Source organism: Pseudopodoces humilis, chromosome 3, assembly GCF_049639895.1.
Source record: "Pseudopodoces humilis isolate 2021_Gansu_Grassland_sample_001 chromosome 3, ASM4963989v1, whole genome shotgun sequence".
In the NCBI taxonomy this organism is placed as follows: domain Eukaryota; kingdom Metazoa; phylum Chordata; class Aves; order Passeriformes; family Paridae; genus Pseudopodoces; species Pseudopodoces humilis.
Window position 1 is genome coordinate 25,107,847 of NC_142202.1, and position 26,772 is coordinate 25,134,618.

Genomic DNA, 26,772 nt, shown 5'->3' on the forward strand with positions numbered 1-26,772 from the left:
CTGGTGTAGAAAACCACACTGTGCCTTCCCAGCACCATATGCCATAATCAGGAGTTCCTCAACTTAAATAAATTCTTAAATAAAGAAAGGAAAATTTTTTGAAGAGACATGTCACTCCTTTTACCTACTCACATCCAACACACCTAAAAAAGGTTACAGCAAAATGTGTGCAAAGCATCCATAATTTTTACCTCTTGGCCTTCCCTCCCACAGATACTCGGATTTCCTTGCTTTATAGTATGTTGTCTTGGCACAAATATAATTTACAGAGTGGACTCTGTTTTTCATTTCAAACATCCAGATTCACATTAATATAGCTTAAAGTAATTCCAAGGAAATGTCTGCTCACCCCTACAGAAAAACATGTGTTTTGACTCATGAAGGCTTTTAGGTTTTAAGATTGTAAGAAATCTCTACAGTTTAAATGTGAAGGGCAACTTTAAAAATTTGAATGCCAGTTTGCACAGAAGAGGCAGCTTGAATGAAATGCTGTGAGAAATATTAAGGTTCAGTTGCAAAACAATGGAAAAAATTACTACTGGAAATGTGAATTTACCTTCTCTCTTTTAAACACAGGTAATTCCTTTTCCCATATTCTCCAAGCGCAGAATTACTACCCTTGAATCTTTCGGAAATAATTCAGCATACACCAGAAAACCAGCATGCAAAATTTCAGTGAAAACTCCTAAATTCTGCTAAATATACAGGAAATAGTGTTCTGCAGAGTAAATGTTAGGCCATATAATCCCAGCAATCACCCAACCATTCTATGAAGTCAGGGAAGAGTTTGCGAAAAACAGGATGCTAATCCCACAGCTCCTCAACATGGAGCATCTCTTTGTGTTTAGCTGTACTGTTAGAATAGTCTCAGCCCAGAAGGTTACAGAAAAATTGTGGTTTCCCACATATTCCAAGTGGTACATATAAACACAGTTTTCCAGGTACGTGCTTTTTTTCCAATTACTTCTTTGTCTGGATTTTTCCTCTCCCCACAGTTACATTTATAGGTACCTGTTCAGCGCTTTTTTAAACTGCTACCAAGCAGTTTCACATAAAAATGAAACTGAGCTAAAAACTAAGTCAAGAATTAACATCTTACACAACAGGCTCTTGATACACAACAGGCTCTTGAAAATGAAAAAGAAAGAAGTATGTGGCTTGCATGTGCAGCTAATCCTCTTTAGGACATGGTAAAATTCAAATGCTGAATTCACTTACAACTTCCAATATCATTGCTGATCCGAATGCCAATGAACTCAACAGCTCGAAAGCTATAAACTTTTTATAGTAAATCCTTTCCTGTTCAGAAATGATTGATGTGTCTGTCACTACAAGGACAGCTGAGTTATACAACAGATATCCTTGTGTTTCATTTTGAAATTGAGATGTGTTTTCACATACTGCAGGTCTCAATCATCAAAAGAACATCTAGGTCAGATTAACTAAATCTCTAGGGCTTGCCTGATAGTCCATATTTGTAGCTTATCCCTTACAATCTTAGGGAATTTTAAACATTGCATTTAGCAGCAAGTAGTATTTCTACAATACAGCAGGCTAAAATAAAGAACAACAAAATGCAAGGAATCAAGGAAAAAAAGTAAAAAACTATAATTAGTCTTTCAAATTCCCATTTACAGTTTTGCTCTTGCTTGTTTCAGTGGACTAAAAAAAAATAAAAAAAATCTATATTGACTCTTAGTGGTTTCTTTGTTTTGTTGGGCTTTTTTTTTTTTGTTTCAGAGTCTCAAGCAATTCATCCAGCATATAAACCAAACACAGATTTCTGGCTTTTACATTCTTTTGAAATATGAAACAGTTGTACTGTACCAAATCAAACCTTGCTATGCTCTCTGAAACAGTAACTATAGAAGAATATAAAATGTCAGAAAACACAGCAATATTTTCCCTTTAGTGCTCTTCCACCCTCCAGCTACCTGAGGTTCAGTGCATCACACTGGCTCTAGTAAGTTATTTCCATGAGCTCTTCTGGTTGCCCCTGAAACCCCTTAAGATTTATCACATTTAGAAGATCTTCTGGCAATGGGTTGCCTCCACGACCTTATGCAAAGACAACCAAAATACTACCACTTTTGATTGGTTTCAGCCTAACTTCTACTACCTTCATTCAAAATCTCTGGATTTTGGATTAGAAGATGATATACAATTGATTTTTTTTTATTATCTCAATTTCATACTAATTTAATGATTAGTATATAAAATAATTCCCTGCTTCTTCTGTAGGCTAAGCAGATTTCAGCTACTTCACTGTATCTCTTATAGATATCAGTCCACAGTTTTGATCAAAATTTACATGTGATGTGATTCTTGGGGTGTCCTACACAGGGCCAGGAGTGGGACTCAATGATCCTGATGGGCCCTTCCAATTCAGCATATTCTGTGATTCTATGACAATTACACTTATTCTATACTTATACCCACACCAATTTACTCACTGATTCTACACCTTCACACACAGTAAGGAACACTAATCAGAAAGGGACAAATATGCTGCATCTTCAGAAGAACTCTTGTCAAGCAGCACTCAATCATGCAAATGCAACAGTCCTAACACACTGAAACCATTTGACTTGTTCTCCTCCTGAGAGCCAGTCACTTCAGACAGGTGATTGAAGGGGTCCAATCAGAAGATTTTCTGTACTAACATTTTTATTTAAGCTAATTTCTACCTATTACGGCTAAAAGAAAACACATTCTTTGGAAAAATACTGACCTGTCAGAGAGGAGTCTATTAGAGGCTTTTTCAGATTTTTAAATAATGATAGAAATATTCAAATTCTGTTTACATTAGTATTCTGTAACTGCTACAGCCAGTAGAGCTATACTGGTTATTTTACCTTCAAAAAAGCTTTTCTAGCAAAAAAAAATTTAAAAATTAAATTAAAAAAATTTAAAAAATTACAGAAGACATATGAAAATATTTATTTACTCCTTTCCACTTGCCTAAACTGAACTTTTTATCTTTAAACACAAAACTTACTTACAGAGAAAAACCACAAAAGACAACATATAGACCAGAAGCCCTGAGTTGTGTTCAAAAAGATGACTTTCAGCAAACTAAGAGTTGAGAACTACCCCAAAACAGTGCCACTTTTGCTGGATAAGGATGCTAACTGTTTAAGAACCAGCAGCAGCATTTTTCATTTGGCATATATGTGACATGAGATAGAGAGCTTTGGTTTTAACCTTCCAACACTGCACGTTCACAAATGACAAGTAAGTGCTGTTTGGCAAAATAATTCTTATGTATACTAGTTGACTTATTCTAGCCTTTCATAACTTCACTGTGAATAACACATCAATTCTAACTATGCAAGTTGAACCCCGACCACCTTAAGTAGTTTACGTTTACTTCAACATTTCTGTATTTTCTTTGCAAAAAGTTCAGTCTTTTCTTATGGAAACAGTTCTACTATAATCACTAATTCAAACATATTGGAAAGAAACAGCAAAATTTTGTAGAAGTCATCCATGTTGCACTTTCTGATGGTATTCTTTGGAAGGACAGATCCATTCATTCCTCTCTTTGCGGCTGAAAAAGCCAGTAATAGTAAAAGACAGCTAATGCTGCTAAAGAAAGAAGAACATTTCATGAAGAGTTACATCAGCAGCAATAACAGACTTATGCTACCAGTACCAGAACCAGTTACTGAGATTTAGATGCCAAAGCAATGTCTTGCAGGAAAATGCATTACTTCTCCAAGCAGACAGCCTTGGGCAGACAGCTATAAGAACTGATGTGTGTCATTCCTAACAGCTCTCTCCAACGTAAGCATCAGGGAAAACAGAACACTTGATTAGAAGTTCTAAATTTAAAGACAGATTTTTCCCTGATTCCACAAAAATGTCTATCAAAACCTCACAAATTCCATACAGCTTTAATGAAGCCTGGGATATTTTTGCATAGCAGGCTATTTGAATAAAGCTGTTTACAACACAAATACTGGATGTCTTCCTTGTGGCAGAAGTCCTCACTTCTACTAAGCAATGGGTGAACTTAATCAGAAAGTTAGAAGAACACATATAAAATTTCTGTACCTTATGTAGCCATCCTAGTCTAGTTATTGAATGAGATGATTAAAAACTATTTTACACTTCTATTATTTTTTCTCCTGCTGAACACTCCTTTACTTTCAAATAACCATGGATTAGTTTTTTAAGAATACCAACTAACACATTCACATTATTTTAAAAATTATCTTACATCTTGAGTTTATATGTATGCAGGTACACCACCTTGCTGTACTTCTCCCGCTACAGTCTTTATAGCCAAGTCTAAGTGAAGTATCATTGTTGAATATACAGGGGAAAAAAACCCTATTTTGATTATTGGCTCTGAATTTTTAAACAATAGTCCAGAAGCTCACAAAAGATCCAGCTTTAGAGACTGAGGGATCTAAAAATAATCTGTGCATCAAAAAGCATCTTTCCTGTTGCAATCATATCAACTGTCTAATAAAACATATTAGTGCTCTCCTAGCTCAGCTTTCCTTTAAGTCATTATACTATCAGGATGACATTACAGCTACAGCTGTCAATGGAAGCAATATTTTTTCTGCAAGTTCATTTTCCACTTTGAAAGAAATTTAGTTCTCAATGATTTCAAAAATGGTTTCTTTGGTGATGGCACAGAGAGACACCCTCACTCACTTTACTCCTAAACAAAAGAAAATCTTGCAAGCTCTCTTGCAAGAGAAAATGAGTGCTTGCTTTTCCTCTTTATAAGCAATTTTGCCCAGAAATAAATACGACTAAACAAAGTATGATCCCCATAATATTAAATTCATTAAAGAGAAACTCATCTAAAATATGTGGACTCTTGTTCAACTTTTTTGGCAAGGGATAATTGGATGTAAGCTTGAAAGCAACTATATCTGTAGCTTTGATATGTCTACTTTTAATTTTTGATAATGAGGGCAAGTACTCTAATGTAACACTGGATATCAAAATTTATGGGTTGCTCCACTGCAGGTGGAGCCTACTCAGCTACAGTGTAGTTGATACTTTATTTGCAGTACCAGATATTTAATGAAAGACAAAGGGACATATGTCTACACATCTATCCTCAGTAACTGTTCTCCTGAGACTGATGAGAATTCAAGCTCATGCTCTCCTTTCTGCCTATCCTACAATCACACGAAGTAGCAACCAGTCAACTTCTACTAGGTCAATTTTGATGTAAAAAGCAGCAGTAGTTCACAGAAAGAAAATACAAAGCTTACAGTCTCCACTGGGAAAGTCTGTACTGTTTGTTTGTGGCTTTTTTTCTTCCCAAGTATGTATTTGCTTCAAATACACTTCTGCCAGTTTCGCAGTTCACTGACTTTACCACCCCAAGTATCTGTTGAGTAAATACTCATTTTCTTTATTTCAATTGATAGAGGAATATACGCTGCTTTATGTTAGGAAAACATAAAAAGTATGAGGCAATTTGATTATTTTCCAAAAATAATAAAAAGGTAGGGTAGAATTTTACAACTTTATCATCACTCAAGACAACTGAAACTGATGTACATTTAATTACTATTGGAATACTCTATTTACCAGTAAGTTTTCCAAGATAATTTGCACAGTGAAATATTATTACAAAAAAAAATTAGTAGACATTCACAACCATAATCACACTGGAAGAAATGGTGACACAAAAAATACACAAAAACTGTTGCTTAAAACGAAGTTCTGAAGGTTATCCTAGACTCAAAACAGAGCAAAAGTTTGCCCTTGGACTAGTAATGTGGTTTAGCAGTGTAAGATGAATTAAAAGAAAGCATTATAAACCTCTTCCTTCTAACACAAAGTCCCTGGAGCTAAGAAAAGATGCACAGATTTTGCCATAATCCCACATTCTGAACACATTACCATCTTCCTTTTGGGAAGAAATTTTTTCAGTAGTCCTCTCCTTTACCAAATTTACATATTTGAAACAGATCTCTTCCCTGTAAGAAAGGGATACTTAAAAACTTCTAAATAACATGCACTGAACTAGTAAGCACCCTTTTTTAAATTAACCCACATACATTTTTGAATGGAAAGAAAATCCAACTTCACTAATAACTAACTGCATCAGAATCCAGTTTCAGAAGGAGAAGTAATGATTTTATTGGACTAACAGGACTGAATAGTAATAATTTTAAAAAATAATCTTTTCTTGTAATTATAGGACTTGCATGCTTTAAAGCTCTTTCCCCTCCATCTCAGCTGTATACAGTTACTCTAATAAAAGCTATTATACCCCCTACAAACTATTCCTAAATCTCAGACCACCATGATCTAATACAATCTTGTTCACAAACATTTAAATTTTGTTTTAATCACCTTCACTTTTTTCTCAACAGGACCAGAAATAAGTCTTTGTAAATAAATTCAGACACTAGATATAACCATCACTAAATTACACACAACCCATGCACCCCCCTCGCTCCCTCAACCCTGCTGTCACAAATCAAGAAAGCATCTTCTCCTGGTAGTTCATCTCCAGCATAAAATCAGGAGGACTCAATTTTATGATGCAGACTCTTAAAAAAAGCAATCTGGATGAAAGAAGGTTGTAATCTCTCAATATCATGTAGAAATATTCTCATTGTTTTTATGGCAGATTAAATCCAATGGCAACTGGTATCTTGAGGTCTGCTGACAATGGATGTCACAATTCTTTGCTTAAATCTATTTACCTCCTAAATTAACCTGACATCTGTTGATAGATATATTCCTGCACACTAAACTCATCCAAACCAGTTCTTTTGTATGGTCCCAGATTTCAGCAGCAAATGCCTTTTTTTACATTTCTTCACAATGGAACACACTTCATTAAACTACTTCATTACCATTTGTCCCTGAATTCTTCACACTAATGTCTGAAGATATGTGGGATATGGTATGATAAATTTAATTACTAAATATAAACAATATCTTTAGTATGAGAGTAGATGGAAATAGTACTACACTTGATTAAAATCTGGTTCCAAGAATTCTGAAGCCATGCGCTTTCCCCTAGCCATTTTCAAGGAAGGCTCCTCTAGTGGAGGACAAACAAAATACACAGGTTGAACTTCTACCAAAAAACTCTGCTACATAGTTCTGAGATCTTTCCCTGTATTCCAATCCTCTTTGCCTTCATTTCCAGCAAAACCAAAACCAGAGCAGAAATAAGAGCTTTTACTCTTTCACTGAAGGAGCAAATTAACAGCTGTTATTTTAACAGCTGATGTGATTTGATCTTAAAAGATTTCAAGAGGCATCTGCCAAACAACACTAAGGCACTGGAACACTGCTACCAACTCCTACTTCCTATCAGAGGACTACATATGCTAAAAATACAAGTGACCTGATACTTTTCTGAACATAGCGCTTGTTTTGCTGGATTTCGTTAAGTATTTTGCTGTACAATGAAACTTCATTTAGGGTGCAATTATTTTATTGATATAGTGCAGAAATGGTTTAACATTAGTTTAATACCTTGCCTGTTCAGTCACAGCAATGAAATGTTAATTTCTTCTCCATTAAAAGTTGGTTCAGACTCTCAGTAAGCAGATTTGTAGATGGGCTTTGCTTGACCCTCTGCAGCAGGACTGTTCCAGTACTGAACGAGACACAGATCTTTTCAGAAAAAGCCAAGAACAGACACAGGCTGCACTACACACTGATTCAGTGGGTATTTAAATAGCTGCATTCAGCACGAGTAAATGAAGGGAAAAAAAGTGAGTCGAGAAATAGTCTACTATCATGAATGCAAAACAGCTGCAAGTTAGGAGATCTTGGTGAAAGATTCAGAGATGACCAAAATATTAAATCCAACAAAAATGGCTGACATCAACTATTTTGTAACTACTCTAAGTAGTTAAAATCTGTAAACCACTATGCAGTATGAAAAGAGAGTAACAGGTGAAAAAAGGAATAAATAAATTCTTCCAAGGTGGTGTAACATTCCCTTTTTCACTCCTACTCTTCTGGATGACCTTCCCATTAGCACAGATCTTAAGCATCTGCTAAATAAAGTGGCAATCAACAGCTGAGTAAACAAAAGGGACTTTTAACTCTCCAGTACAGGCAACAGGTAAGAAGTTGAGAGATCTGGGGTACTAGGCTCTAAAATATTCTTTTACCATTCATATACCAGACTTAGAAGAACATAAGGTCAAACAATTCTTCTAGATTCTCTCCACATAATTATATAAGACCTCTCTCCAGGAGGAGAGCTGCTAAATATTTTTGAAATAAGAAAACATTTTAGAGGATAGGTAAGGTATTTTTTAGGAGGTACTTCTTCCCTAATCCTATTTATTGAAAATCCCATCCCTTTCTTTTAGCCTACATTAGTTTTAATGTAGTTTAGTTTAGTTAAAGGCAAAACATACTGACCTAATTTTCTTCCTTTTTTCTTTAGGAAAAACAACATTCAAGGACAAAAGGCAATTAAGCTGCCTTTCTCAGTAAGGGGAAAAAATCCTAAGTATCCAGAGCTAGATTTGGTGACACAGAAGTCATGCTATGCCAATCCAAGGAAAAGCAAGCTAGTATGCAACCTTGTGGTAAGGGGCAAGAAGAGAGATGAGCCAAGTTCATTTTGGCATGATCATCTTTGAAGGACTCAAGATAAAAGCTAACTTACCAGTTGAGGTGCAATTAAGAAGACTAAATAACGTCTTGACATACTACTACAGCACGCACTGGTAGAACTTGTTTTCAGTGCTAAGCTAAACAGCATCCATCAACACAACTTCTGGGGCTCAGGAATCTCCAAGCACAGCTTGAATAAAACAGACTTACACTTAACAAAGCAGCCAAGGCTACCTTATCTATAGCTTTGTCTCTGAGAACAAGACTTTAAAGTGTTTAACAAGGCAGCTCAACAATACTGCAAACTGTTACCTTATCACACAAACCCCATGATGCCTCAGAAACAGCATTTCCACCACAATTTTCTCAAAACACAGTTTCTATTCCAGTCAGCATTGCCTCAGAAGAGACTCCTGCTACCAAACTACCACATGCTTCAGTCTAGCTCTTCTAGCATTGGTCAGACAAATTCTTTGCCTCATCTCCTGTGTATTTCCCTTTCATTGACTCTCACACTCTCATTCTCTGATTAGTCTTGGTTTTACTCCACCAAGCAGATAAGGTCCAGAGCTTTCAACTTTCTCATTATATCTCATAACATGATCTTGCATATATATGCATTCACAACGCATTTGTGGCCAGATAATGTAACATACACAAGTCTGATCTGATTTTTATAATCTCACTCAAATCTTACCCTTCGTCCTTTCCCAGTATTGTCACCCACTTTCATTTTACCAAAGATCTGAGATTTAGGAGTTATTTTTTCATTCCTGGGGCTTTGAGTTCCAAGTTTTTCAAAGCAGCACTTGTCCCTAAGCTTCACAAAAGCATCTGGTGTACCTCTAATTTCTAAAAACAGCAAGAGCAAGCAGAGACAGTGGTCTCCAGTTGAGTAAAAATCCCATTTCAGCAACCATATCCTCCAGTGTTCTTTTCCTTAGCTGCTAAGGAGCTCTCTTCCCATATATTCTTTTAGATATCCCTTACAAATTCCATAGATATTTTCAAAAACAAACAATATCATTAAAATTAATTGACCATCATAATCAGCAATACTTGATTAAAGTATATGCTTAAAGGTACATGCAACAGCATCTAAAAGAGAAAGCAGCACCAAGTGATCTCCTTCACTGAATATTATTTCACAAGCAAAGATAGAAAAATAATCAGAGACAACCATCAAGAGAAGTAATTTAGTCACAAAACCCACCGGACTAGAGAAAATAATACACATACACGTCATTTTTTATATACATATACACCATTTCACATAGTGATTAAGGCTTTTGCTTCCCAAAAAATCAAAAAGCAAATAGGAACTTGCTTATGGTTTAAAACAATACAAACAATTTTCTTCTTCAGCAAAATATCAAAGATTTCTGTCCTCCCCTTTTGGAAACAATTTCTTTGAACATACTTAACATATTGTGACATAACAAAAGCATACTTAAAATATTATTCACTATATAGTAATTGATTTTTTTAACACTTTTTCTAGTAGTAAAATACATGCATACTATCCCTAGATAAAAACCTATACTGCTAAAAATTCTGTAATTTAAACCAGCTCCTCCTCCACAACATAAACAAAGCTCTAATTCATACTTAATAGAAGTTAGATAACAATACTTTAACTAGAAAAAAGGCAGGAAAACTTCCATTTAATCTCCAGATATTTAGTGTTCAGATTTATGCTTAAACATACTTATATGGTTAGTAGTAACTTGTGATCAATCACCAAATACTGGATACTTGCAAGGAGAATCTGGCATGTTTTAAGAAAATGACAAGAGTCTCTGAAGGCTTTGAAGCCCCAGCAATTTGATAACTTGCTTATTATCCTATTCACAATTGCTGAGCTCCAGATACCAATACGGATTCTGAGAAATTAAATGCCAATGTCAAAGAAAGAGCTGCTAAATCACATGAAGTAACAGTTTTGTTAATTTAGCTTTAATTTTACTTCAAAATCTCAAATTTCATACTTTTACCTCCCATATGCTTTAATCACTGTTAAAAAAACCTCAACTCCTCAGCATCATCTGTCATCAGATACTGATATTTCTGTTCTTGTGCATTCTAAGATTTGAGCTCCAAAACACCCTCTCAAAACAAAAATTCCAATGTTTCGACACTGCGCTTAGCAATAGCCACACATCCCACAACAGGACAGTATTGTTCCACCACAGACAAACAAACAGATTTTTCAGTTAAGACTTTTTAAATGCAAGAATTCCATTAGACAATTCAAGCAGGATAGCTGATATTTCAGATACTCTAAGGGGAACTAGGAGAAAAAGCATTGTTTATCTCAGGAAGGAAAAAAAACCCCAGAAATAAGGTTAGAGTTGTGTATGTGCATAACACAAAAATGCTGAGGACAAACTATTACTTTTTCTGCAAGATGCCTAGTCCCATAAATTAAGTGGAAAACTTATGCAGTATTTTAAAAACATACAACTGTGTTAAGAAGAAAAAATAATCACCATCTGGGCAGACTCTGCAGCTGCCCCTTTGACTTATCAATTTCAGTAAGCACAATTTCAATCAAGTCTAGATAAAATATACTAATCCTAAATAGACCAAGTTTGTCACCTACCACTTCCTATAAGCAGCTTACTATCCTGAAAAAGGAAGAGAGAGAAGAAATGCTAAATTAAATGCCAAACAGTAGCAGACAGCGCTTGTTTGGCTGATTAACTTGTAGACAAGCATTACAAATAAATCTGAGCATGGTCTGCAGCAAATTAAATTCCAGTGCTTTTAAGAACAAAGAATTCCTTCGGAAAGAGGATTAGCAACTTTACACCCAGGAAAGCCAGTTTAATTTAATTGTTCCACAATCCGATATTTAATATGCAAATATCATTTTGATATATAAGAGCAAATTTGAAAAAGTGAGGAAACAATTTCAATGTACAAGACTCTCTTCTGAATTGTAATTATACAAAATAAAGCTGGCCAAGAGTTTTTTTTATTACTGGGATTGCATTCTATTAACATGAATCGGAACAAGTCTAATTAAAGGTTAAAAACTTTAAATGTTTCTAATTAGGAGTCTAAATAGCTGCACGATTAGAGTACTATAGTTAAAATCCCACCTCGATGACCTTCTTGGCCTCTTTGTATTTTCCTGTTTGCAAGAAGGCGAAGAAGAGATCGTAAAGAGCCATCATGTCACCATATTCTCTGCTTATAAAATCTGAAACTGAAGACAGAATAATACTCATTTACTCAATATATTGAAGTATTTCAACATTTATGTCAGACATTCCTAATACCAATATTTTCCAAGCCTCATAAAAGAGCTATAATGAGCTATATATTGAACTTATATAACCTATAAGCTATAGGGGGATAAATTTTGAAACAAACAAAATTATTATAACGCATGACACAATTTGTTGTAGCTCTGTTGAACATAAAATGTTCTTCTGTTTATCTGCACTACATTTTGCTCTACATTCAACAAAACAGACTATATTGGCATGCTCTGCTCATAGAAAGTGAAGAGATATGGTTTGTGAACTGCTCAGCTATTTGAAAAACAGATGTATCTTTTTGTTATTGTGTTTAGTTTCTATTAATTTGTTTCTCAACATACATAGCTAGAACAAGTATTAGCACTAATCTCAGAGTTCAATGATGTAGTATACAAACAAAAGTCTATGTTTAAAATTACAACCAATTTTTCAATCTGAAGAATGCAGACATCGTATTAGTGCTTTAAAGTTAACACATATAAAGACATACTTTTTTTTTCTTTCAGTTGAAAGAAACTATGCAGAAATCCCAGAAGAAAAACCTCCAGAAAACACTTCATATTAGCAGACAGCAATCAACTACATGCAACTAACCCTTCTGCAGAAGATCAGCATCTCCTTTTTCTACCAGTTTACAGTAGATGTTATGAAGTTGAAGAACTTTACCATACTTCTTGTAACAGCTGATTAAAGCTTCCAGAGCTGCAGGCATGTCATCCCTTGTGGAATGAAACAAAATAAGAATAAAAACATTTCAAGCAGCAGCAATGCATGCTGAAACTACTTGAATCTTGAAAATTTCACAGAAAATTAATTTAGCAGCCTATAATCCAAGTGTTTATTCCACCCTCAACTCTTACGATTTTTGATTCCATGACCACTGTTCACTACAAATTTGTCAAAGGTGGGAATGTTTCTCAGCATTAGATGCACTTAATTTTTGAGCAATATCAAGTTATGCTATGTCCTATCTTGACAAAACCAAAACTCCATGCAAAATTCACTTAAGTGTTTAACAGCTTTATTTTTCCCATTTCTAAGTAATACCATGTACACTATCACCTCTATGTCTGTGTTTAGGCATTTCCAAGTTTTAAGTTCTTCCCAATTATTTCCACAATATTTTGTTTCAGTATAGATCACCAGAGTTAAGTAAGAGAACCACAGCACATTAGATTGCTTTATACTAGTTTTACACCTTAACAGAGTGCCTATAAATCATCTGTTGATGTCCATTCCAGCACAATAGAAAGGTTATAGCACTATTCCATTCTATATGAAAATTGGACTACAACAGATACTTTCTACTTTAAAAACCACAATTTTTGCAATTAATTCAACAATATAGTACGGTACCAAAATCTGCTTTATGCTGGCCTATCCATGCCACAGAGGCATGGCACTAGTGTAAATCCACGTAGTAGTAAGTGTGCAAGACAGCATTAAATGCATTTCATTTAGTCAGGAGCCTTTGAGAAGCAAGTAGAAGTAACACACAGAATATTTCCATTTTTGGTACCTCAGCTCTTCACTGAATTTTCCCCCAAGTATACACTATTAACACCTTCAGAAATATACGTAACAAAATGCAAAACTGAAAAGTCATAAAATCAATCACAGTAACAACAAATGTAAAATAACCTTCCACACTGTGTAACCAACTGTACTTAATCATCTGCTGCAGACCTTTTTTTCAAAGGATTAAAACCCAATCTTGAAACAAAACAAAGCAAAACCACTGGAAACAACCAAGGACAACCACAAAAACACTGGTAAAGCAATATGTCATGTTATTCTTTGAAGGGTAAGGTTTAAGCTGAAACAAACCAAGACCATGTACACAAAATATAAGTAGCCACACAGTCAGTAAGACTGCATTTTAGATTTCAATAGCCTTATGTGACAAGGGTGATACAAGTTACCAAAGGAAAAAGAAAAATTAAAAAAATTCACCTAACAGCAGCTGAAAGGCTGTCTTGAAATACTGATTTAACATTCCCAAAGCAACCTTATTTTTCATCAACAAGCCCTAATAAATCAAGATATTACTGTTAAAACAAGCCCAATTCAGCTGTCCTCTCCTCACATTGCATTTCTTGTGCAGCACAGATTTTTGCTTTTTCAAAGAATGAACTACCTAAACTTCTATGTACTACTATCATTATCTAGGCTAATAATTTTAAAATTTTTAACACTAAAACACGGAAGAAGAATTCATTTTATTCAGTAATACTGGCATTCTTTAAAAGAACCTAAGATGATGGATTTCTACCTTATCCCCCTTACTGAGCCCTGTTTACAGTGCATCTTCTGGCACCCCATGGAGTCATTTGAATTTTTGTCATTTGGGGTGAAGACTAAATTACAGGTTAATTTCAAAACTGCAAGTAGATGTTGCAGGCTAGATTACTGTCATAAAAGCGAAATACTATGGTAGTTACCATAGTCAGATATAAAGATTTATATAATCAGTATTTTTCTCCTGCTTTAGATGCAAGTTCAGTTAACATCTAGAAAAAAAAACAGTTTTACAGAAAACTACTCAATTTCTAAGGAGGCACAACAACATTTATACATTCAAATTCAAGTTTTCAGTGATAAATCTAGCTTTTCAGACTGATGCTCAAACAACTATAGTATTGTCTCAGCTGTATTCCTAAAGGATTAAAGTGACTGTTTTTAGGTCAAAGCTATCAATAAATGAATGAATAATTGGAATGTCATTCAAGCAGTAGTGTTAAGAGTTTTCTAGATTCTACATGTATACTTCTGAAGGCATTAATACTGCACACACAAAGAAAAAAGTCAGCAAAGACCTGAGACAAAAATAGATGGAAATATTGTACTCGTTACTGGGACTCAAAGGGGCTGAATAAGTCTGCTTTTAATGAGTTCTGTATCTTACACACTGTCGTACTGTTACAACTGTTTCGGATCTACTGAAATCAGATATATTTGCTCAGTTGCATTCAATCAACAAACCAGCCATCCACAGTTTACTAGAGAATGGAGTTTATAAAACATAAATGCTGAAACTGGCAAAGACAAATATAAAACAATAAAACATAGAAAAGTTCAGACTCCACAAAGAAATTGTTGGTACCACTACTGCAAAGAAAAAATGATCAAGCTTATGCATGTACTTGAGCTTCTATGATTTAACAATCTGCAGTATTTTTAACTGTTACAAACTGCAGTTAATTCCAAGTAGCCATAGATACTTTTGTAAGCTTTTAGAAAATTAAAATAAGGAACTCACTGTAGGTTTCAAATTTCAAGTAGAGGTAACATTTTAATGTGTTTCTTGTAAAGATTACAAATAAAATAAAATAAAAAGAGCTGCACAAAATAGAATTTCTACATTTTAAGAAAATGCTATTTAGACATAATGATTTTAAACTGACAAACAGCTGTATATTTAAAAGTATTTGGGAGTCTTTCTGTAAGAAGTTATGCATGTCAAACACCCTTTTATCCTCCCAAAAGATACTTACTACTCTAAGACATTAAACATCTTGTCTAACATTACTATTTAATCAATGTGGTTCAAGTCAAAAAGGAAAAAAAGCTCATATACTCATAGCCATGTTAGAAAAATCAGATTTCCAGCAGCAGTTTGGAATAAACAGTATTTAAAGTGTGAACATAGATGATCCATGCTTCATTTTGAGTTGGTCAGATACTACAGCTTTAAGTCACTCACGAATATTATCTGTTCAGGACTAAGACCTGTTCCACTTAAAGATTAGGCATACTTTTCTGGCACTTTGAAACTTGCTCTTTTAAAAAAGAAGATACACTATTATTTTTGAATGACAGAAGAAGCCTCAGCCACCAGTACATTCTGCTTGGCCCAGAAGAGTCCTGCTTTGGCATTATTTTCCACCTGAAGTGATGCTCGGATTAAGACACCAAGTTTTTTGATCCTTTTGGTTTCTGTTTAGAATGGCTATGAAGTCCAAGGTACTATGGGTCCAATCTCCCAAAATATTTGTATGGGCAATTTTAATCACACAAAGCTATCCGAAGAGCCAAAATTACCCAGCTGTCAGAAGGTTTGCAGGACACACTCTGTAGCAGGACTGGTTATACCATGACTGGATATTTTAGCCCCCCTCACTTTCAACAACCCACTCCCCTCTTGCTTTAAGAATGTAGCACTAAATCTAACCCTTTTACTTGTAATAAAAAACCTTCCCAACCAGAGAGTCTGCCTCATAAAATAAGACTCCAAATATTGATTTTAATTGGAATGAAGTGCTGCAACATTATGCATAAAGCTTTAGTGAAGTGGCAATTTACCTAAGGGGTTTACTGATTGTAAAGCTCTCAAAACTGAAATCACTAGAGAGGTAGAAAGAAAAAAGGGACTCTCTGGGGTGGGGGTGGAGGGTAGTCTGGTAAAACAAATCCCTCTCTACAAATCTGAAGCAGATGTTAGTGTAGAGGGAAGTCAATTCAGCAAGGTACAATCAGCTTTACAAAAATTATTCCGTTAAAAGAGAACGGGCTCTTGAAAGAGCTAAATGTGCTTCTGTTCATTTGCTGTACTAAGGAATCTTCAAGGAGACTGGTGTTGCAATTACAACTAATCCTCCCCAAAAAATTAACTGTGTTGAAGGCTTTGTAATTTCCCTAGGTACAATTTAGCTGTCACTTACTTTAAAATTTACTCAAACATGCGTTCGGAACAGCACTAACTTCACATGTCAAGTGCTTTCCAGCCAATTGAGTCTAAACTGGAAGTCGGTGTTAAACAACTGAATGATTAGACAAGATAGCTCATTTCCCTGCTCTTTTGTTCAGAATAAAATGCCACATTTACATTATCAGACTCAACAGGATTTTCTGACAGAGGGAGAAAAAACCCTAGTGAACACTGTCCATAGCAAGCACATGAAGCCTGTCATTTACCAATCATCCTTCAAAAAGCAATAACCATGAATGTAACTTAATTACGACCCAATGATCCTTGACGAAAAATCATCTTATCACTGTCCTGTCCCCATAGGGCAAATAAGACACTTTTGTCCTTTGGCACTGATGATGCTAAATTCCTAATTGCAATAATGGAGTAAGAGAGCCAAACATCCCTAATTTCATTGCAACACATAAGGAGTTTTAATGCAATATTTGAAATAAAGCTGCTAAAAAATTGGAAAAAACCTCTCCACACTAGAGATATGTGTCCCCCACTAAAAATACCACTTAATTTACAAATATGCCTATTTTTCAAAGTGCATATAAAAGTCAAATAACTTGTGCTACAGAATGATCTCAAACAGAATCACAAGTGATTTTATCTCAATGAAAAGAGCAGAAGGAAAATAGTCAAGGCAGTGCATTCATGCTCTGTCTACTACATAAGAAACTAATCAAAATGGGTTTATATGAGATCAATGACAAATGAGCACACAATGCTCTACTGGACAATGCTATATTAAAATACATTAACCATTTTTAAAGAAAAACAATCCAACTATAGCCTTTTATCATTTAAGATAAAGGTATTAACTGCTTATGTTCCCTGACTTAAAACTACCAAATATTTTACTCATATGGTCTGTTACATAATGCCTTCATAGCTTACCTGCAAATTTTCTTCCCTCTGCTTAGGAGCACTTCTTGTATCAGGAATTAGTAAATTTCAAACTCAAAGATTTTTTTTTTTGTTTCTTTTCTCAAAGATGAGTTGGTAGAGAACTTCAGCCAAAACTACAATCCTCAAAAATCTTAGTAACTTTTACACAGTATAGGTAGCACAAGCTTTTCTAATTATCAGCAGCTGGAAGAACCAGTTCACAAGTAAGACATTTTAAGACAAAGTACAAGTTCTTTATATCCTTCCAGATTTTTGTCATACAATCCAAGCAATGTTTTTCACATTACGTGACAGACCAAGACCATGTGGACTGTCTCAATTCTAAATGTGATTTTCCCAACTTGAAAAACTGTTCAAGGTCAGAAATAAAAATCAGACAATTCAATGCAAGGGGGTAGCTCCCCTTATTCAGTGTCCAAAAAACTGCAAGGTAAGTATGAGTTCTTTCACTAGTTACTTCAGTTAAATGTTTCCCAGAATATTAAAGGCAAAATGTCCATTCTACTGCTGGCTTTTGTAAAGTTATGCTGTCCATCAACATTTTCTTTCTTTTCCATGCTCTGTTAAAATCTTTTAACTTGCACTAGGATTTAACAAAAACTTAAGAATATTCAGAACTAGAAAAAAAGGGGAGATGAAAACATTTTATACCTATAATTGTTGAAATCTTCAAAATTGAACCACAGATGCCTTTACAAAAAATATAAAGTTTGAAATAAATTAAGAACACAAAACACTAGTACAACCACTACTGTGGAACATTCAAAAATACCCCAAAGCTTATTTCAGCAGCATGCTGATGACCTAAATGCTAAATGACAACATTTCAGCATGATACTTGAATTGTAGGATGGCAAGTAATAACCACTGAAAGAAATAATAAGTACTGAAAGAAATAACTAACACTTATTTCAGTCACTCATAACTTTCAAAATACTCTTAAAGCATATCTAAGAAAAACAAACAAATCCCAAATCACAGCACCTCCCCCTTGCCAAAAAACAAACACAACACCCCACTGAAAATGCAGTTATTCCTCCTAAGCAAATTATGCCGGAAAAAACCTTCCAAATTCTGTCTACCATTAGAAAAGATGCAGCTTCTTCACTCATAAGGTGGAAAAAAAATCTAAGTAAGAAATTAGCTTACTTTGCTTTTCATTTATATATATGAAATATATTAGCACCTCTACAAGTAAGGACCAATGACTTCTATAGCCGTACAATTCCGGAGTCTGGAACCACTTTCTCCTTCATGGATGTAGCCTCATCAAAAGTCCCTCTATCAATAAAAAAACTCCCACTTTTTATAAAGTTTTCCCAGAAACTTACAATCCAAAAAAATCTGGAATCAAATTGAAATAACACTCATTACTGTCCCCCTTTTCACCTGCACATGATCACACCTTTACCTACATCATCATACACTCCATCTCAAGTGAAAAGAGCCCAGGTAGCACCAGGTACAACTTGCATGTCAATGTGCATAAAGCAATTATGTAAAATGCAGCTGCTCTTATGCGCACTACAAAGCATATCAGATATTTTTCCGACACATTAGTTAGATATGATTGCAGTTAAATTACTTTCATAAACATCTGCCTGGCTTGTGATGCAATCAAGGCAGAGTTACGACTAAGAAGATGTACACTATATTCTTAACTGTTGACCACTTCACTAAAACACTGTTTTTAAAAGAGAATGTATACACATCTACCAAGAGTTACCTCTTTCTCAAGAATTTTCAAAACAGAAATGTTATACAGACCTTGCATACCCAGTATACCTATAAGAACCAAAAATCCCTATATGGCTGACTTACATGATATTATGAAAAATTCACTTATTTCACAGGTATTATATTTATGCCAATAACATTTTGTTTACATGAACCAAATCTCAAGAAATTTATTCATATACTCTAGCTACAAGTGAAAATCCAGGAACTACATGACATACAAAAGAATAATAAAAGGATTGTGCATATGTTAAAGGAAAAGGGATTCTTGCCTCAATTTTATTAAGAAGTTACATAGTTCATATGTATGTTAATTCAAATATCCTACATCTCATAATGAAGATTTATGCAAAGAAATAATGCACATGGAATTAAAGGTACTTCCTACCAGAATGCATGTACAAAATTCCTTTTCTCTAACAAAGAGTATTGAAAGTATATATAGGCAAAACCCCTCAAAACATAACAGACCACAGTATTTTCTTTGCATTTTAAACTCAGCAACACAGCAGCCTACTGGCAATGATATCAAATTACCTGAATTACGTGAATTGAAAATACTTCAGTGTTCAACAACCGCCCTGCAACTCACCTGAGATATATTGGAAAGCACAGCAAAATACTGCTGTTTTGATATGAAAACACGTTCCACTTAACCACAAGAGCTGAGTCTGCACCTATCATGCTCTGAATAGCTATCTTGTCAAACAGACTTTAAAACAAGCTAATTCATAAGCATATTCCAACATTTAGCCACTTCATCTCTGATGTGCCCATAAAACACAGCTGTTGTTCCCAGAGATCATGACATGATGTCTAGCTGATGAAAAGAGATTTAGCTAAATTAAGAAAACATATTTGTTCATTACTACTCCAAGATCACTTCAGTAATTGCATGTGCACAAGCACTTCCAGACACGTATGCGGAGCTGTGAATTGCATACACAGGTCATAGAACACAAATAAATATCATAACTTGCTTCATCTGAAGCCCAAGCATAGCTTACTTTTCAAGGTGAACTGTAATCAGAGGGGAATGAAGGGCAGCAGTTTGCACCAACCCCAGGTTTGCAATGGTATCATGCAATCGATTCACTCTTTCAACTTCACCTCGCATGGCAGCAGCATTAAGAATGCGGAGAAAAGATGCAACTGTTCTGCCTGAGATAGGAACATCCTTCTCTTTCATCTCCGTTAGAATGTTAATAGCATCTACAATGAAACAACACAAAAGACCCTTAGGTAATTTCATGTAGGGAAAACAAACTGCTATTAAAACAGCATTTCAAACCCAGCAGGAATGTAAATTCTGGTGTATAATGCCGATTTCAAGTTAATTACTACTTGCATTTCTAAACGAGACTACAATTATAAATCCACAATAGCATGGTTTTATCATTTTGCTGCAACTTTGACTACAAATTATAGATAGGAACTGTGTGCCCACTCTGCACCACATAACCCTGTACAGTCTGCCCTATAGCTGCAAGACTCTACTAAATGGATGCTTTTATCGTTCAATGCTAACATCTGCTAAATCACTCCATTGTTTCTTCAGCAGATGGCTTGTCACGAGGCCAGATAATAAAGATATGTTTACACTGTATATACAGCCAGACTAATGGTCTGATACCGATAGGGCCTGTTTGCTGTGTCGATACTAATTAGCCAAGGAGAGCCAATGAAAGCTTTCTAACAGACTGCATGTTAAAACATTAGGTTCATTAAGCTTCATTAGTAAGGCAGAAACAAACATTTTTGTATATGGAACAAGTGCATTTTTATAATGTTCTTAATTATTGCATAGACAGAATGTTTTGATCACGTTACATTTGGCTACATTTCTGAATTATTTTATTTTCTGAGGGACGTTTATGGTCTTAAAAGCAAGCTCATATTTTCAAACTGCTTAATGCAGAGGTAGACATGATCTGATTTATTGTGATTTGTACAACATCAGCTTTATTTATTATTTTTCTAACAGTAATCTTAATAAGAGGCCAAGACAAATTTCAAAGGAAGATCTTACACGAAAAAAATTGTATTAGCTTTTTTCTTTTACTTTACAGTGTTTTAAATAAAACCATTACATTTTGTGTCTAGGCTTAGACCGTGTTTTTTAGGGTTAGCGTAGTTGTTGCTCTACAAAATCATAGAACTTAATATTCAGAATCATCTTTTAAAGCTAACGACAATCTAGAGCTCTTTTTAAAGATAATCCAAACCATGTAAACCACAGAATTATATTGGACTAAATTACAAAAGTGAAAGAGGTAGCATTTTAATGCAAACACCTAGAAATATGAAATAGGCAGTTTGCAGAACACTCATTAAAAAGCCAAAATTTCCAAGCAGTTTACAGATTGAATATAAAATTCAACAGCAAACACAAAAAAGAATAGTAACAGAAAAATATATACTTTATGGAAAGTTAAATTATTTTTTTGCAGTACTTGGCTCTTATGAGAAGGTTATTTTTATAGGTTTTATGTTCAGCCTTCAGACCTTCTTAAGCAAAAACAAAGCCATTAGTCTAGGCACATACGCAATTTGTGCCATAAGTCATGATCTTCAAACTCAATCCAAACAGCAATGCTAATAAAAACTAGCTGCAGAAATGCAAAAAGCACTGAGCTGTGCAAATGTAAATGACAAGCTTGCCAATCCATTAAAACTAATGGCCTGCACTGTCCAAGCATCTCTGGTTGAATTCACATGCAAATTTGTATGCAAAATGTTCAAGCACTTTTCAGGACATGATACACCACTAATATCAACTCACATTTTTATTCTTGAGGCAAGATACCTTTATTATATAGCAGAAACAGACAATGAAAGCAAATGGATTACCTTCTAGTCTACCATGCTTTTCTAAGACTTCTACCAGCGCTACGTACTTTCCACTGTCAAGAGCAACAGGTGAATTCTTAGGGAAGCTGGAAATTAAAGCATTAAGAATTTTATCCACAGAGGCTTACATTTTATAGCTTCAGCTTAAAGATGAATTTTTAAAAGTACATAACACAACAACAGCACTAAGAGCTAAAAATAATAGTAAGCCTTAAAGGAAAAAATCTGATAGAATTGAAAAGATTCATCGTTAGAACATGATTTAGAAATATGAGCCAAAGGTTATATTTTTGAGAAAGAGTCATATGTTTAATTATTTGGTAGTCATTGCATAAAATAGGGTATTTTTCAGAAGCCTGGGAAGAAAACAGTGCAGATGACTGGAACACAGCTATATTCTTTTTCATTCGCCTAAGCTAGTATTTTAAAGTTTCTGCTACGCATTGTTTCTTTTCTCTGGTAGTACTAAAAGTTAATTCCTCCACTGCTGTTTCTTTGTCTAACAATCCGAAGAGGCACTTCTTTCCAATATGAGCCTACGCTTGAGGCAGATCAGTAAAAATGCCTTACCGCAGTGAAACTCCAGCAGAAGACTGAATTTCACTTCCTTCAAGCTCACTCTGGGGACTGTGTGAGAGCAGAAGTGCAGGCAAAGCCTATGCACAACCCTTACTTGTAGAGTGGCAAAATTCTTCATATTCACAGCTCAATCATTCCACATTATTTCTAACACTAGCAGGGTGTGATAAGCACCTGCCTGCCAACCTATTGTAAAACCTAAGCAAGTACTTTGTGGGTGTATGTGACAGAGAGAACCTGAAAGTCATACATAACTTGTTTTTGATTCACTATAGCATCAGACCAAAAGGAGCCTTTTGAGGGAAAAAGGAAAGGGGCAAATACAAGGATCATCTGCAAGAATTTGCTCCAGGCTAAGTCATGCATGACATGTTTTAGCTGGGAGCTAACTTTTACATCCAAGATAAAAAGAACTGAATATAAAAATTTAAAATAGTATGCTTGTTGACAGTCTTAAAGTAAAACTAGTCAAACAGTGCTATTCTAAAAACAATATGAGTTTTATACACATTCTAAATACATTCTAGGTGCTTTGTAACACACAATACAGGTACCTATCTTTAACTGCAAATTAAGCCAAACTTAAATTTAGACACTACGCATGTTTAAAATAAAAATACAACACATCTTATGCAGCAATCTGCCTTTTTCAAAATAAAAATATTACTGACCACACAATGTAGCTGCTTCTAATGTTCAATTACACAAAGCAGATTTTTTGTTTCCTAAAACCACACCCATGACTGTTTTAAATGCACATACATTGTTGGGGAAACTAATTAAAAATGGATGAGGGGGTTAATACTCAACCTACTTAATTCAACAAGGTCTGTGTATCAGCATAAATCTCTGTGACATGTTTCAGTGCCGGTGTACTTACACTTTTTCTTTCAGGTTCATTGCCTCTTCTACATTATCATGTCGACAGCACAAATTTATTAAGGCTGCATAGCCACCGACAACCATGTCCGGTTCGTATTTGGCTTTCACTTCAAGGGCTTTTTGCATATTCTAAAAAAGGAACAAAGCAAAGATGTGAACTAGAGGAAAAGTCAATCTGACATGATGAATCTTATACATTCAGTGTGCAGTTACATGACTGATCACATACAAAAACGCATTGCTGTAATGCTTTAGCAAATTTTAAGAGTGAAAGCTGTTTTGCAAACATTATTTTTGTAGAACACCTTTAACACTAATTTGAGAATAGACTTCTAAATAAATTTTCTTGCTTTGCATTTGTATCTCTTGCATTTTTTAATGTAAGAGACTTTATTACAGGACCGTGAACATGATTAACCCATATTCTAAAACAGTTCTTATTTATTTGGACTTCATAACCATTTTCACCTGGTACACTGCCAAACACATAAGAAAACTACTTCCTAAAGAATAAGAAACTACTTAATAATTCCATAGAAAGCTTATTTTTCTATAAACTCTTATTCATACATTTGACCACTTTGAACTTGCAATGGTGCTTGTATCTAGGCTTATTTCATATGCAAAATTGTAGATATACAGCTGAGATACACAACTCTTTCTAAATTGTGTTCATAGCAAGAGAGAATATTGTGCTATCATCTGCACAACTGTTACTTTTCCTATATATCCAGCTTTATAGGCAGGATCATACTGAACAAGCAACCGAACAAAAGTGTGGTGATACCCCACAAATTACAGACACACAGTAAATGAATGTAAACTACAGCTGGACGCCTGCCGAATGAAGGCAAGAGACCCTTTATCTCAGAAGAGCTTTCCTCCTGCAGGAAAATGGAATTTCAATCCCTGCATTAACAACCTAGTAATATTTGAATTGCAAATGACTAGTGCATGTATCAGTTGCTTGACAATCTAGATATAAGAGACCGGAGCCATGGCTTGAAAGGACATTTGGCATGTATGATAAACCTATCACAGCTGTTACTATCATTCACTTTGCAGATTATTGTAAACAAACTTCAGCAACCCCAAAACATGCCATTCAAGGTGTTGCTGAAATTAGTTAACCTTTTGATTTAATTGCTTTTTGCACTTATGTTTGATTTATAAGCATCAAACCATGAAACCTGAAGCACAGCACTTGTCTTTGCTTAACTATGTCTTTCCATAACACAGTCATTTATGTCCCTTTAAAAATATGGCTATGTGTTTCTAATTATCTCTGCATTGCTTAAGATACCTCTTCTTCACAAAGAGCATGTATCAGTTGTTTCAAGACATCTGTAATAGGCTGGTTTTCAGCTTTTCGCTTTTCTAGTTTCTTCTCCAAGGCAGACACGTCAGATTTAGCACTCTAAATGGAGGTAACAGAAAGAATGTCAATTGCAAAAACAACCTTCCCTGAACAACTTGTCGGATCGCTTTAATAAAAGACAGACAAAATAATCCTCTTCCTTCATACTCGAAAAAAAATTTTTAATCATTTAAGGTGCTTTTATCTGTTTAAATAGTACATACTAATTGAAGACATGAGCCAGAATACTGTAAAAAAACACCCCAACATTAAGTCACAAATACACAAAGGTCAACATCCTATTTCTCTTGCGCTCAGTTCTTTGTGTTCAGGGAAGTAGGGAATAGAAGCCTGTTTCTTTTTCCATCTCCACTTCACTCAGATCAGAAATGTAAAGACTTGACACTCGACCATTAGAAGTAGTATGGATTTTTACTGTTCCTGCCACTCAAGTGGATCACTGTAATTGACAAACTCACACCACTACTGTTAACTAACTAGAACTTTCAAAAAGGTATCTACCAGACAGGGAAACTGAGGCATGAAACCTCAGCCAACTCCGAGGTCAGGTATCAGGTCTATGTGAAAATCTGGATAACCTTTGCTCCTATTCAGTAAAGTAACCTCTGAACTTCAAATGGTATATTTAAATAACGTTAATATACTTCCATGACCTGAAAGCTAGTGATTACACTTCATCTAAACCCCATATCCAAACAGTATTATTACCGTAAGAACAAGCATAGCTATCTGTGAATTTACTTACTTCTGGAATGTTGTCTGTAGACTGAGATTTCTTATGACACAGTAACCTTGCATCCTGAAATTCAAAGACAAAAATATCACTGATCTCCCCCAAAGTTCAATCTCTAAGTAAGTGTATCATACTAAAAACGTTCAAGGTAATTATATAATAGCAATGGTAAAAAAAGCTGTGTTCTGCAGCATTATTATGCGGACTTGAAACAGCACTTATTAAACGTATCTCTTTCACATTAGAAATGAAACCAGCTACAACAGTGAAAAATCATAGAAAGGTTAAAAGGCTTACATATAATCACTGCATGAAGATATTTATTTTGCAAAGGAGAACATATTCAGAGATTTCTTTAGATTCAAAGTAATTGCTATAGAACCACAGACCTTAATTAATTCAGGAACTTGAGAGGAGTCCAGCAGTCTGCAAATGCCGCTGTAGTGGCTTGTAGGGATAACTATATTCTGTACCAAGAGGTGGGGAAAAAATTATATGAGTTTTGAAACACAACCAAACTGAAATTTGTCTAACAGAAATTATCTCAGACGTAATTCAAGTCTCCAGCTCTTGCATGTCATTGAGAAGTGGTCTGGTTGTACTTAAAAGCAGCAATTTCAAACCTAATAGATACATGTCAGGCAGGACAGGCATTATGTAGCAAAAAATGAAATGGTACCATCTTCTTCAGCTGATGGAAGTATTGTCTCAAACGCTCCTCCTTGGCCTGTACCTCTGAGTCACTCATGCTGTCAATCAAGTGATAAAGAAAATAGCCAACAGCTTCTGTGGAAAAAAACAAGAGAAAGCATTCCACTAAAATTACCGAGACTGTCATGTTATCAAGATTAATTTATAAGAAATCATTTTGGTGTGAGATGTCACCCTGATGAGAGGCTCTGAAATGGCAACAATGATCACTGAGGCATAGAGATTATGTGGTTTGGGAGCACATATCTAACTGGTGAGTGAAAGGAATATTAATTATTTTCAGACCTAGTGACAGCTTTTCAGTACAGAATCTTACTTCAATCTATTTTTTTCCACTACTGTGTGACAGAAGTGGTACTGCCCAAGGCCTTCCCCCCCTTTCCTGCCTGCTACCCCAAATAGTTGCCACAAATATTTTGTCACTGCTCAAAAGAAAAAACAGATTTCTAACACTTTACAT

The 26,772-nt window shown here is 35.0% G+C and overlaps 1 protein-coding gene across 2 annotated transcripts in view; it reads right to left on the bottom strand.

Moving 5' to 3' along the window:
• LRPPRC (leucine rich pentatricopeptide repeat containing) overlaps positions 1-26,772 on the bottom strand; it is an 86,023-nt gene that overhangs the window by 24,998 nt on the left and 34,253 nt on the right. For both annotated transcript variants that reach the window (XM_014252821.2, XM_088053403.1), the window contains exons 17-25: positions 26,281-26,387; positions 25,991-26,068; positions 25,614-25,667; positions 24,794-24,907; positions 23,489-23,619; positions 22,030-22,115; positions 20,187-20,391; positions 12,435-12,559; positions 11,679-11,785 (exon numbers count right to left, since the gene is read on the bottom strand). In XM_014252821.2, coding sequence (XP_014108296.1) covers positions 11,679-11,785; positions 12,435-12,559; positions 20,187-20,391; positions 22,030-22,115; positions 23,489-23,619; positions 24,794-24,907; positions 25,614-25,667; positions 25,991-26,068; positions 26,281-26,387 — 1,007 coding nt within the window. The remainder of the gene's footprint in view (positions 1-11,678; positions 11,786-12,434; positions 12,560-20,186; positions 20,392-22,029; positions 22,116-23,488; positions 23,620-24,793; positions 24,908-25,613; positions 25,668-25,990; positions 26,069-26,280; positions 26,388-26,772) is intronic.